The 14,637-nt window shown below is 35.8% G+C and overlaps 1 protein-coding gene across 2 annotated transcripts in view; it reads left to right on the forward strand.

Annotated features, from left to right (window-relative positions):
* Positions 1–14,637, forward strand: part of STXBP4 (syntaxin binding protein 4) — a 182,779-nt gene that overhangs the window by 65,843 nt on the left and 102,299 nt on the right. For both annotated transcript variants that reach the window (XM_088027323.1, XM_028090597.2), the window contains exons 11-12: positions 6,188–6,277; positions 10,756–10,821. In XM_088027323.1, the coding sequence (XP_087883449.1) occupies positions 6,188–6,277; positions 10,756–10,821 (156 nt within the window). The remainder of the gene's footprint in view (positions 1–6,187; positions 6,278–10,755; positions 10,822–14,637) is intronic.

Below are 14,637 nucleotides of genomic sequence, written 5' to 3' on the forward strand. Positions count from 1 at the left end.
CAACATGTAGAAGATATCCCCATAAAATGTTGCCCTTTTTTTTCACTTGAATCCATAATAAGAATACTTTTTACTTCACCATACTCACATATATATAACTGAAACAAAAGTCTCAAAGTAGTACTTATGTCTCTATATCATTGCATTCTTATTTAATATTCAGTTCTATTTCATTAAATTTTTGGACTTAAAATTCACTAATGGGTCATGTACCACAGCTTGAAAAATACTACAAAAATCACTGCTTGTCAGGTAGCTCATCAGAAACGAATGCAAAATATCTTACTAATTTGTAGTAGTATTCCTAAACTTTTTGCGTTTGCTGAAAAAACACCATAGTGCTTCATCTAAAGTATCAATTGATCTGTGGTTGAGGATGCTGACAGTCTGTGAAAGTGGGGAAATTCCACTATGGTTATCCCCTCAACCATCTTCTCACAAATAACAGAGTCAAATCTTATGATCCATCTGTTAGGGATGGGTTGTTTTTTCACTTGTGTTTCCTTTTTCTGGCTTGTCTTTTCCTTAATTTATTTTTTAAAAATATTTTTGTGGAAGCATAATGGACACCCTGTAAAGTATAAAATCTCAAGTGTACAACGTGATGAATTTCTGTTAGTACCTCGTGTATAATCACCACTCAAAGGCTCCATTGTACCAACTTTGTCCCAGTTGGCCACCACTCCCACCTTTACAATGGAACCACTATTCTGACTTATATTAGCATAGATTACTTTTGCCTGTTCTTGAAAGTCCTAATAAATAGAATCACACAATATATACTCTTGTGACAAGCTTCTTTTGCTCATCGTTTCATCTGACTCATAAGATTTCTTGAGATGCCATGTTTCAAGAAGGAAGAATTGCTGAGTCAGTCTAAGTCCTACTTTTGTTTAGTTGACAAAAAAAACCAAACATGATTTTGGAATAATACGGCATTTAGATCTAAAAATGTACTTATCTTACTGTGATTCTACTCGTTGCTATATTAGAAAATTCACACCATGCTACACCTGTGGCTGGCTCAAGGTCACATATAGAAAAGCAAGGTTGGAGCCTAGATTTAGCAGAATTCTAAACTAGCAACAGCAGACTAGAGTCTATTATAATAAGTTGGTGGGTTTACCATCCTAACTAAATATCATACAGGGATTATCTTAAAATCACAGAGAGAACACTGTAAATTCTCTAAAGTAGACATTTCACAGTTTGGTTTCTTGCTAAATCAATTTGGTGGATCGCAACCCCCATTTTAACAAGTGAGAGAATAGAATGGAAAATATAGTGAATTGTATGTGAGTGAGTAATGTTTCCCTTTTACTGGGGTCATGATATAAAAGGTATTTCTCACTATGTATAGCAGTATGTACTCCTCTGTAAAACATTAGATATATATACATTAAACAACTACACTGTGTTAGCTGCTCCAGCACATTATTAATCAAAACTTAAGCCTGTCCCTCAAGGAATTGAATGTATTGTATAAAGAAATGCATGTACACAAACAATTATAGTTTAAAAAACTGTAACATTGGGTGGTAAGGCCATAGTACTGACAGAGCTCAGAATATTAAGAGAAGATTCATAACAGACTTGTCATTTGAGTGAGTTTTAAATGATATACAGGATTTTATCTGCTTAAGAGGTGAACGGAAAGTAATGAGAATTAGCATGATTAAAAATATACATATAATGTGATGGTAAGCAGAGAGTAATCTAGTTTTTTTAAGAGGTAAGTGGGTACATGCAGATCAGTGAAGGAAGTTAGGCCTAAAAGGGAATAATACACTTAGAAGTTTGTACTTGTAGTCAGTGAGGAGCCATTAGAGAGAATTGTGACATTATCAAAATGACAGTTTAGAAATGGTAATCTTATAATAGTGTTGGTTATCTTGAAAGGGAATGAAACCGGTGGTAGGTAGCCTAGATAGTGGGTAAAAGAAAGAGTCCAAATATAGCATATTAAGAACTATGGTGAAGGTGAGGACAATGGGAAGGAATGGAGAGACAGATACATAATATTTACTAACAACAAGTATATCACCATTAAGACTTGCATCTGGGAGCACCGGGGTGGCTCGGTCGTTAAGTGTCTGTCTTCGGCTCAGGTCATGATGCCAGGGTCCCGGGATCGAGCCCCGTATCAGGCTCCCTGCTCCGCGGGAAGCCTGCTTCTCCCTCTCCCCCTGCTTGTGTCCCCTCTCTTGCTGTGTCTTTTTCTGTCAAATAAATAAATAAAAATCATTAAAAAAAAAAAAAAGACTTGCATCTGGGAGTAAGAACCAAGGGAGAATAAGTTAAAGATAACTGCAGAGTTTTAATTAAGATGATTAATAATAGGATGGTTCTGTCAGTAGAGATAGGGAAATAAGAAAAGTGGAGAAGATGATAGGTTGGATTTTAGAGAGTAAGTTTAATATGCTGACAGGTGTAAGTAACCAAAAGGCCATTGGAAATAAGGAACTGAACACAGAGGGATTTGGGAATGATTTGGAGGGTGACAGTTGAAGTGTGGCAGTGAATGTGATCACTCAGGACGAGCTTGTAGAGAAAAAAGGAGAAAGGGACAAACTTTGGGGAATCTCCCCTCTCCCATTTAAGGAGTGGAAATAAAATTAAGTCATTAGAAACAGCCTAAATATTCTGAAGACTAGGTGAGATAGTGGGATATTAAAAACTTAGGGAAAAGAAAGTTTCAAGGACAGATGGCTTAAGCAATGTTACATGAAACAAAGAAGTTAAGAAAGTTGATGGTGGAGTGCATTTATTTAGCCAAATACTAGGTTAACTAGTGACATTGAACATAATTATTTTCAAAATGTGGGGATGGGAGGAAAGATATATAAAGCAAATTATAAGTAAAGGAGTGAGCAAGAGAAAGGAAGGAGAAAATAAGAGAATATACAGAAACTTTAAGGAAAGGAGGTAATTGAATGGGTTTCTAATGGAAGACTTTTATTTATTTATTTTTTAAGATTTTATTTATTTATTTGACAGAGAGAGACACAGCGAGAGAGGGAACGCAAGCAGGGGGAGCGGGAGAGGGAGAAGCCGGCTTCCCGCTGAGCGGGGAGCCCGATGCGGGGCTCGATCCCAGGACCCTGGGATCACGACCTGAGCTGAAGGCAGACGCTTAACGACTGAGCCACGCAAGCACCCAAGGAAGGCTTTTATTAAAAAAAAAAAAAAAAAAAAAAAAAATGTGACCTGAAACAGACATACTGTTCTGTTGAAGATGAATTGAGTTTCAGAATGAGACCAGTGGAATAGTAGCTATCCAGAAGAGAGTGGAAATGATTTACAGTGTTATTTACCGGATGTTTCAGAGGTCGGAGGGCCTGAGGGTCACAAATGATAGCGGGAGAACCAGACAGGAAAGGAATGGAGGAAGGTAAGGGTAAGGAGATTTGAAAGGAGGTTAGAAAACAGTTATCTGTCTGGAATCATTTGAAGTTAAATAGCAACAATTCATTTCATCTGCCGCTTGCCGAGTTGAAGCATATTTGAACTCTTAACACGTGACTGAGCACAGAGAGTCTTTCACAGAATTCACAGGTACCATTTTTATGGCCAGTTCTCTGGCTATAAGGTTTCACTGCTTAGCCTAAAATAGCAATAGGATTATAACACATGTTGTTTTGTTTTGTTTTGAAGTCATAGTTCTATGATTGTTCAAGCTTAGTGTTTTGCCTCCTAAAACGGTACCATGTGCCCTTTTCTGCATGATTTGCCTCCATGTTTTAAGCTCAGACGTTTATAATCGCATCCCTAAAAACCCCGGTCTATAATTTCACTTAGTAGATGTTTATAATCGCATCCCTAAAACCCCGGTCTGTAAAATCACATTAGTAATTACTAATGTAATTAGCTCTGTTATCTAGACCTTATTTAAACCTTTGAATTCTGTTTATTTCACATTTAGGTAGCATGCAAGATAACAGTTGGCTTATCTGAATGTTGAGTAGCAGTGTTTCCCAGAACACTTTGTGTTTGCAGATATTAGTCCAGTGAGATGCCACAAAATAAAGGTGTGGTGGTCAGGGGTACTGTCAAATAACTTGAGGAAATACAACAAGTTATTAAATTTTATTTCCTTCAGGGAAAAAAAAATGCTCCTTAGCATATGAAGGATGTTGGAAGCCCTGCAGGAGAGAAAGTTCATTTTTTTCTAAATCCTGCATTTCTCAAATTTACCTGACCAAAGGGACTGCTCCCACCATCACTACCACTCAGTTTGGCTTTTGTGCAAACCTAGTTAATATCCTTTAGAATGTACTTTGGGAAATATTGTTACATTTGAAAATGTGTTAAAAACTAATCCTAGGGGCACCTGGGTGGCTCAGTCGGTTAAGCATCTGTCTTCGGCACAGGTCATGATCCCAGTATCCTGGGATCGAGCCCCACATCTGGCTCTCTGCTCAGCGGGAGGACTGCTTCTCCCTCTCCCTCTGCCCCTGCTTGTGTTCCCTCTCTCGCTGTCTCTCTCTCTCTCTGTCAAATAAATAAAATCTTAAAAAAAAAAAAACTAATCCTAAACAGTATAAGAATGAATTCTATGAGTGTGTGTTGAGTACTCACTAAAGAGTGGAGAAACAGAGACAGACAAAGATGGTGTGATGATGATGATGTAAATTGTGAAACAAATGGCCGTAGATACCCAAAGGTAACTGTCAGGACCAAAGGAACCAGTAATGTGCGGGGAAAAATATTTCTCCCCCCAAATTGAGGAATGACTCCTACTTCAGTTATGCTAGGATTTAGAAATCAAACCTGGGGCGCCTGGCTCAGTTTGTTAAGCATCTGCCTTCGGCTCAGGTCATGATCCCAGGGTCCTGGGATCGGGCCCTGCATGGGGCTCTCTGCTCAGTGGGAAGCCTGCTTCTCCTTCTCCCACTCCCCCTGCTTGTGTTCCCTCTCTCACTGTCTCTCTTTCTGTCAAAAATAAATAAGTGAAATCAGTCGGTTAAGCGGCTGCCCTCGGCTCAGGTCATGATCCCAGGGTCCTGGGATGGAGCCCCACATTGGGCTCCATGCTCAGTGAGAAGGCTGCTTCTCCCTCTCCCACTCCCCCTACTTGAGTTCCCTCTCTCACTGTCTCTCTGTCAAATAAATAAATAAAATCTTTAAAAAAAAAAGATTTTATTTGTTTATTAGAGTGAGAGTGTGCACAAGTGGGGGCGGGGGGGGACTGGGAAGGGCAGAGAGAGAGGGAGAAGCAGGCTCCCCGCTGAGCTGGGAGCCCGCAACCAGATCCAGGATCATGATCTGAACGGAAGGCAGAAGCTTAACTGCCAGGCACCCCTATCATTAATTATTTTTATTATCTTTTTTTTACTCTGCATTCACCTCCCCTATCTGAAGAGCTCTGCCTTAAGCCCATACTTATAAAGCAATCATTTTCTCCACCTAGTCCTTTAAATTATATTTTCTATACTTCTTTTTTTTAGTTCTGTTATAATTTATACATAAAAGATGGCTGTAATCAGACTTGGATTTCTATCTTTGATCAGAGTGTCATTGTTTTTTTACCTTGTAATTAACTGTCAGAGAGATCGTGCCCACAATAAGAGAAGAATTGCCGTCTCAGCTATTTTGTGGTGGTTGTTTTCAATAGGGCATGAATTATTAATACTACCTTCAGTCCACAGTTTCTGTGCAGGAATCTTTGTAAGCTGCTTGGCTGTTAACATTGCATTTCATTTAGTTAAAACAAGGCATGGAATCAATCAATGAACTTTACTGGGGTCACATAAACTCTCTTGGTTGATAATGTCCAGCATTTTGTTAGCCTCAGATGCCGTGTACTTGGGATGGATATCTTTGGGGAATAGTTTATGTTGATAACTCATAAAGTCTTTTTGACATTATAAACACAATCTTAGAATTTGGACTTTTAAGGGAAATTATATTATTAAAATTGATGACCTAAAGGTGACAACGGGGTATGTATACCTTATAATCACTTAGATTCTGTTATAAATAACAACCATACAAAGTCAAGTTTAAATCAAGTTACCCCAGATTGCTTTAACATTCTCTTTCATCTAATCAAATGACTTCCAAAGTAAGAAACTAAATTCTGTTATTAAAATGCAAAAGCTTAACACTCGTCAAGAAGGATTTTTATGCTAGTTCTCATAATTAGCATCTAATGCATAACTTTTTTCTTCTGTTTTAATGTTGACAGCTTCTTCCCTGTGATTCCTTAGAGGCAGATGAAATAGAAAGGCTTAAGCGTGAAAGAAATGATGCCTTGGAGGAAGTGAATACACTCAAGGTAATCTCCAATTTCACCTCCTTACATTTTGTTGAGAAAAAAGAAATGGAAGAATATTATTATATTTATTATAAATTATCAACTATTTGGTATTATTTGTGTTCGTATTAATATCAAATATTTTATAATTCACTTATTCAGTAGGCCTTTAAAGAGTCCCTTTTTTTGTTTACATACTTATTATTTATATTTCCCAATACCCATGTAAGACTCAGTGTAGACAGTGGTTTTTGCTCATTCCTATGGATCTGGCTTCTTCTCACTCCTTTTTGTTCTCGTATTGGTGGCAAGGATGAGAAACCAACAAAGATTAGATGAGTCAACAAAGCAAGCCATGACAATTTTGGATCCTTAAATGTTCACTGGGAAATAACAATTTTTCATGTTTGTGGGCATGTTTCAGAGGCCTTTCGTTTTGGTAACATAATTTGGAGTTAAGGTAATATGATTAAGAGAAAAAAAGACAGCGTGCCCAAATACACTTTAAGATTTGGGTTCTTTTTATATATTTTCATTCTGTTTTTAGTAGAATATTAAATTTAAATTATACCCTAATCTTTTTTTTTAATTTTATTATGTTATGTTAGTGACCATACAGTACATCATTAGTTTTGATGTAGTATACCCTAATTTTCACAGAAACCCATTACATTTTTCAAGTCTTTAAGAAAAGCAGTATAAACTACTTGATTTACCCTTAACTCACCATAGGAGTATTTTTTTTTATTATTTTAAATTATTTTCTGAAATAAGTAAAATTCTGTGGTTATTTACTTAATTTTTATTAAAGCAAAGTCTTTACACATCTCCAAAAAAAGAAGAAATTTCCTTCCTGCCTTAGTTTTTAAATTCCAACCTCTAGAGAAAGCCATTGTTAAACACACCTTGTTTGTCCTTTCAGAGACTTTTTCTTTATATGGCCAATTACATTTCTAAAAATAAATGTATATGTGCATTCTAACTTTTATGTAGATCTCTTCACACTAAACACTTTTTTACAACTTGCTTCCTATTTCTTTTTCTCTTTGTTGGCCTTATATCTTGGGCTACTTTTCAAGTTAATATGTGCAGATCTGCCAAAATCTTTCTTTTTTTTCTTAAAGATTTTATTTATTTGTCAGAGAGACTGAGCAAGCAGGGAGAATGGCTGGCAGAGGGAGAAGTAGGCTCCCTGCTGAGCAAGAAACCCAATATAGGACTCAATCCCAGAACCCAGGGATCATGACCTGAGCCAAAGGCAGACACTTAACTGACTGAGCCACCCAGGTGTCCCCTGCCAAAGTCTTCCTAATGGTTCTCCTATCATCCAATGGTTCTGTCCTAGGTTATCTAGCCAGTTCATTTTTTTTTTTAAGATTTTATTTATCTATTTGAGAGAGAGAGAGAGAGAGAGAGCACGAGCAGGGGGAGGGGCAAAGGAAGAGGGACAAGCAGGCTCCCCTCTGAGCAGGAAAACAAATGTGGGACTCAATCCCAGGACCCTGGGATCATGAGCTGGGCTGAAGGCAGATGCTTAGCCAACTGAGCCACCCAGGCGCCCCTAGGCAGTTCCTTAATGATGAATATTTAGGCTACTTCTGGTTTTCCTCTACTTAAAATAAGTCCATCATAAATAGCTTTGTAGATGTATTGTTGGGCAATTTCTACAATTGTAAAAGTACAAACTGAATATACTTCTGAAAGTGGAATTGCTTTATTAAAGGATATGGACACATAAAATTTTATACATGTTACCAAGTTACCCTTCAAAAGGCTTTACCAATTCCTGTTCCTTCCAAGTATGTACTAGCATTCCATTACTAATGGAATATTTAAAAGACTTTTTTACAACTTTGAAACCACTTCTACATTTTTTGGTATAATAGTTAAGAATAAAGATGAAAAACATAAATTTAGTTTTAAGAATAAATTGACAATAATTTCTTCATATTCTCTTTGAAAATATCTCCAATGATGGCTATGTTGGTAAAATAGCATTTTATATAGTTCATCTCTGCATAAGCCATTAAATCTTTTTTTATTATGTTAATGACCATACATTACATCATTAGTTTTTGATGTAGTGTTCCATGATTCATTGTTTGCGTATAACACCCAGTGCTCCATGCAGAATGTGCCCTCTTTAATACCCATCACCAGGCTAACCCATCCCCCCACCCCCCTCCCCTCTAGAACCCTCAGTTTGTTTTTCAGAGTCCATAGTCTCTCATGGTTTATCTCCCCCTCTGATTCCCCCCCCTTCATTCTTCCCCTCCTGCTATCTTCTTCTTCTTCTTCTTCTTCTTCTTTTTTTTTTTTTAACATATAATGTATTATTTGTTTCAGAGGTACAGGTCTGTGATTCAACAGTCTTACACAATTCACAGCACTCACCATAGCACATACCCTCCCCAATGTCTATCACCCAGCCACCACATCCCTCCCACCCCCTACCACTCCAGCAACCCTCAGTTTGTTTCCTGAGATTAAGAATTCCTCATATTAGTGAGGTCATATGATACATGTCTTTCTCTGATTGACTTATTTCACTCAGCGTAATACCCTCCAGTTCCATCCACGTTGTTGCAAATTGCAAGATTTCATTCCTTTTGATGGCTGCATAATATTCCCTTATATATATATATACCACATTTTCTTTATCCATTCATCTGTCAATGGACATCTTGGTTCTTTCCACAGTTTAAGCCATTAAATCTTATGGTTCATCAGAACTTTCAGAGATGCCTGGGTGGCTCAGTTGGTTAAGCACTGGACTCTTGATTTTGGCTCAGGTCATGATCTCAGGGTTGTGAGATCAAGTCCTGTGTCAGGATCTGTGCTAGGTATGGAGCCTGCTTAAGACTCTCTGTCTCTCCCTCTCTCTCTCTCTCTCTCTCAAAAAAAACAAAAACAAAAATAAAAAAAACAGCTTTCAGAAGCTCTTAGATCTTTTCATTTTCTTAATGTGTATCATTGTTAAATTTAGTGATATTTTTCAGTTTTTATTTAAATATCAGTACTAATTATTAGAATTTTAACTTAAAATTGCATTTATGTAACATTTAAACAGGGCTCCCCTAAGGAGCTCTTCAGTAAATCAGAGTTCATCTTTAAAGTCTACGACATGTAACTAAACATATCCTAATGTGACAGGACCTGAAATCCCAGATACAGCATATTCTATATTTTATAATTTCCTTTACCCGGAAACCTATCTGTTGGCTGAGAACCACTTGATTGGCCATGTAAAAGAGTGTACACAGCCATAAATACTTCTTCGAGGTAATATGTATTTCTACTTGTCTTACACACAGATAACAGAGGTTGTTCAATGAAGTTCATAGAGCATGTAGGTATTCTCTCATCACTTGCGACATCTCTATTCATGTCTGATTTGAGGCACAAATAAAAATAAAAACAAGATCATTTGATGCCAGTGGCTAATTTTTATTTGACGAGAATGATTTTTTAAAAGTGCTGTGGGCTTTATTTAACTTAAAGCCTTTCTGCAAAGTTCAGATTGCTACTGCTTTGCAAAGCTGAATGAAAATAGATGTATTTTCCATTTACAGATGCAAAAAAACTAGGACACAGAGTGAAGGTGACTTGCTAGAGCATGAGAGCCAGCAGTTTCTTGGCTCCTGATCTGTGGCAGATTCATTAGATTGCTATATTAAATTCATCTTCATATACCTTCATTTCGTATCTTTGATAAGAATGTGCTAAAATATACCAGGAAAACAGAATGCTTCTTATAAACATCGCAGTGTTGCCATGAATATTTACCACTCAATCTAATCTTCAAGCAATTCCTCTGCTCAAGTTTATAGTAAAATGGTCCTTAAATTACTCATAGTATTTCTGATTTGATCAATAAAATGTGGATTTATTTATGATATATTTTTAAAAGCTGGATGTTTTAGGGTAGGTGCTTAAATTAATTTTAATTTCAAAGATAATATTTTATTTGCATGCATAATATTATTTATTCTACCTTAGTAACTATTATTTTATATTTTGGTTACACTAGTCATATCTTCATTTGTATGGATAATCTTCCAAGCACAAGGTAAATTAGAGAAACAATAGTCAATCCAGTTTCATATGTCCTCTTTAGTGTGGTAAGAGACCTTTACTTCTAAGTTGTAATAATAATGCTCTTCAATTTGGAAGCTCTTTGGTGATGATTGCTATTGCCCAAAATTTAGTTAGTATTTACACATTTTCATCCTAATTGAAATATTTTGGAGCTCAGATTTTGAGATTGTACAAAATGGCTAATTAAAGTAACAGAAAATGCATTTATATCACAGTTGTACTGTAAATAACTAATTACTTTTAAATGGTATGTGTAAAGCCAGAAAAGTGACTGAGAACTGCATTTTCAGGTTGTAACAATTGGATGTTTGGAGAATTTATAAATGTTGAAATAAAGCCCTAAACATGTTACTCATTGATACTTCATAATGTGTTATTAATTCAGTGGTTTTTAAATATAGGAAAAGTTATTTGAATCAGAAAGACAAAAGAAACAGTTGACGGAAGAACTCCAGAATGTGAAACAAGTGAGTGCATGTATTATATATATGTGCTTTGTGTTAATGTGGGTAAACATATGCTGTATAATGTCAATCTTACAGATGTGAATAATATAGTATAAAATAGCATAAGTCTTAAAATCAATCACTTTCAGATTCTGTATCTGTGCTGAAGTCCTGCTATTACTGCTCAAAGAAATTGCTTTCAAAACCAGATAACCATGGTTATCAGAAGTAAATGACCAATCTTACTGCTTTTCTATTCTTTTTTCTTTCTCTATTATTTTTCCTTTTTCTATCCCTTTTTCTTTTCTTCTGTTACTCATACCTTACTTTATTAAAGAAAATACAAAACAAGGGGCGCCTTGGTGGCTCAGTTGGTTAAGCGACTGCCTTCGGCTCAGGTCATGATCCTGGAGTCCCGGGATCGAGTCCCACATCGGGCTCCCTGCTCAGCAGGGAGTCTGCTTCTCCCCCTGACCCTCTTCCCTCTTGTGCTTTCTATCTCTCATTCTCTCTCTCTCTCAAATAAATAAATAAAAAATATTTAAAAAAAAAAAGAAAATACAAAACAAGAAGAAAACCCTCCAAGTCAGAGCATTTTTTACTTTTATTTTTTAATAATAAAAAGTAAAAACTTATTTTTACTCTACATCATTCTTTACAGAATTTTAGGTGCCTTGCAACAAAGCAAATACAATGGCATTATCATAAAATAGATATACAAATAAACAAAATATTGATAAGGGTAGAAAGATAAAAAGAACATAGCTAGATATCAGTGGCAATCATCTGATTTTGAATTTCCCGAACATTATCTCCCCGGAAAACATAAAGTCAACAAAGAGAGCAAATAAAATCATATAGGACTCATACCTTCACTATGACTGTGACATAAAGTGCCACATCCTTCAAAGTACATATAAATAGAGTAAAAAAATTTCAACAAAGTCCTGCAGCCTTCCTGCCACTGAAACTTGGGATACAAAAAACAGAAGTGGTAAGCCTTAAGTGACTCTGAAAAAGAACAGGAAAAAACAAAGTAATTAGATGAGGTACAAACACAATCACCTCCAGAAAGAAATTGCAACAGTGAATGACAGAATCTAAGCACAGATCAGTATTGGGTGGTTCTCAGGACTTGAGAAAGTGTACAATCAGAAGTGACAGCCTTGGAAAATCATTGCTTCTGGGGAATAACCACATGAACAGAAACAGGGTGGTATCCCTTGGAGACGAGGCAATAAGGAAATAAGAGGGGAAAATTAAAGATCTTGCAGAAATGAAAGAGAAACAAGACATACCAATCCTTTCCATCTACCCCCACCATGACCTTCAACAACATGATCCATAAAGAAACTGCACAGAAGAGGGTGCTGTTGAACTAAGAACTCTTTCTGTGCTGGAAAAAATAAAAAAATGAAGTAGGAAAAAAAAATTAAATCTGTCCCCCTTATTACAAAACAACTGTGAAAAATCATACAATATGAATTAAAGCTTTCCTTCTGATGAAAACTCTCCAAAACAATTCAACCACAAAGCTGAAGAAAACTAACACAACACTCAAAATTCAATTAAATATCCTCAAACAAAGCATTTGGCACTAAGAAAAAACACTTCAAATCAGAAATTTTAAAAAACTAGAATAGAAATGATATATTAAAAAAGCAGGAGGAAATAAAATGAGAGTTGGTAAAACTTAGGAAGGAATTAGAAGAAAAAGACAAAAACATACCAGAAATGAAAACTAAGTTTGTAAGTTGTCCAAGAAGTTATAGAAATGAAAAGGCATTGAGGAAAAAAAAAAATATAACCAGGAAAATGATAGTGAAATAAGGAAATTAAAGAGTTTCTTGAAGAAGTAAAACAACTGAACAATGCTAATATTTAGAACTATAATCCATAAAAACTTTACAGAAATAAAAGAAGACCTGTATCTTATTAGTGCAAACTAGAAGAAATCTGGACTAGAAAGATCAACTTTAGGACATATCCAGTAAACTTATTAGGCTTTAAAGATAGAGGGGAAAATGCACAGTGCCTCTAAGTGAAAAGATCAGACAACTTACAAAGACAGTAGAATTTGACCAGCATCAGCCTTCTCAACACAACAAAATAAGGCCACAGTAGAGAAACATTTTCAAGAAACTAAAGGAAAGAAAGTGTAAACCAAATTGTATACAGCCAAGCTGACTTTCAGATATCAAGGCCTGGAAAAAATTTGGAATGTGCCAGTATTCAGGGAATACTGCAAATATGTAGTATTCCTGAAGAATCTAGGAGAGGATGAGTTTCATCCAGCCAAAAAAATAACTGGATAACTTTGTCCAGAGTTTCCCAGAGGGTGAGCATTTCACAGATGTTATTTTATAGCTGAGACCAAAATGAGTGAGTTTGCAGGTAAAAGAACAACACATTAACAGTACATGTCTGACAAAAAAAAAAAAATCAAAAGATGCAGTTTATTTTTAAAAAAATCAGAGGACAAAGGAGGGGGAAAAAAGGAGGAAAATAGAATATAACCACTCTGTTGTATAAGTAAAGGTATCATTTAAAACTGATGTCAAATAGTGAAAGATTAGGTAAAAATAGAGGCGATTTCAGGCACTATAAAAAAGTAATAATACAAAGGTAACCTATAGAATGAAAAGACAAATCTTCCTAAATACCAAAAGAAATTTTTTAAAAAGCAAAGGAAATACACAAACACATATAAATATAATATATGCACATAGTAATTTCAACAAAATATGACCGAATTGAGACCAAACATAATAGTTATCTCAATTAACATGAATGGGTTATTATTAAAACTATCTCATCTATTAAAATGTTGTCTTAGGAAAATATATTTTACCAAAACTGACCTCAGTAGAGATGAAAAGCTTAACAGAGCAGTTTCTGTAAAAGAAATAAAGTTATCAAGAAACTACCCTCTAGAAGAGGACCAGGCCAGATGTTTCACAGAGAAATTTAACAAAAATTTTAGCAATCCGAAAACTACATTAAGTGTCCTCTGAAAGATAAAAAAAAATGAAAGAAAATTACCAAATTCTTTTTTTTTTTTTGAAGCTAGTGTAACATTGATGCCTAAACCTGATAAAAACAGCACACAAAAAAAGAAAATGCAATTAGACTAGAACAACAACTAGGGGCATATGAATTAGAAAAAATAAATAAAACCATCTGCTTGCAGATGACATAATAGTAATCCAGAAAACTGTAGACAATCAGTGATAAAACTAACTCAGTGAGGGGCGCCTGGGTGGCTCAGTTGTTAAGCGTCTGCCTTCAGCTCAGGTCATGGTCCCAGGGTCCTGGGATCAAGCTTCTCATAATAAGAGAAATACCAGTTAAATCTACACTAAGATAGGACGTCCATCTTCTAGTAATGATAGAGGGAAACACTGGCGGAAGACATCTTCCAACAGAAAACAACTTTTAAAAACCCGGACGTTGTGTGGTAGGCAACTACCAAAGGGATTGGAGAATGAACATAATCAGACAGACTGCTCCTCCTGGCTGTAAGCCTGGAGCTAACATAGTCTGACACTTGTGGAAACGGACCACACTTAGAGTCACTTGATATTCTAAAAGGTTCACAGACAATTCCCTGGGGGAAAGATGCTTGTTACAATACATGGGGGTAAAATAAGGGAATATTTGAGGAAAAAAGTGAATCTCAACCCCTGCCTCATGTCATACTCAAAAACGAACTGTGAATGGATTGTAGGTCTAAACATAGGAACAAAAACTTTTATGACCTTGGGTTAAGCAAAGTTATTAAACTGTAACCTAAAATTAGTAAATTTTATTATATTGAAATTTACTATAGATAAATTC

The sequence above is a fragment of the Eumetopias jubatus genome, unplaced genomic scaffold, assembly GCF_037043125.1.
Source record: "Eumetopias jubatus isolate StellerSeaLion01/CBP00866 unplaced genomic scaffold, mEumJub1_p1.0 scaffold_10, whole genome shotgun sequence".
Lineage (NCBI taxonomy): Eukaryota > Metazoa > Chordata > Mammalia > Carnivora > Otariidae > Eumetopias > Eumetopias jubatus.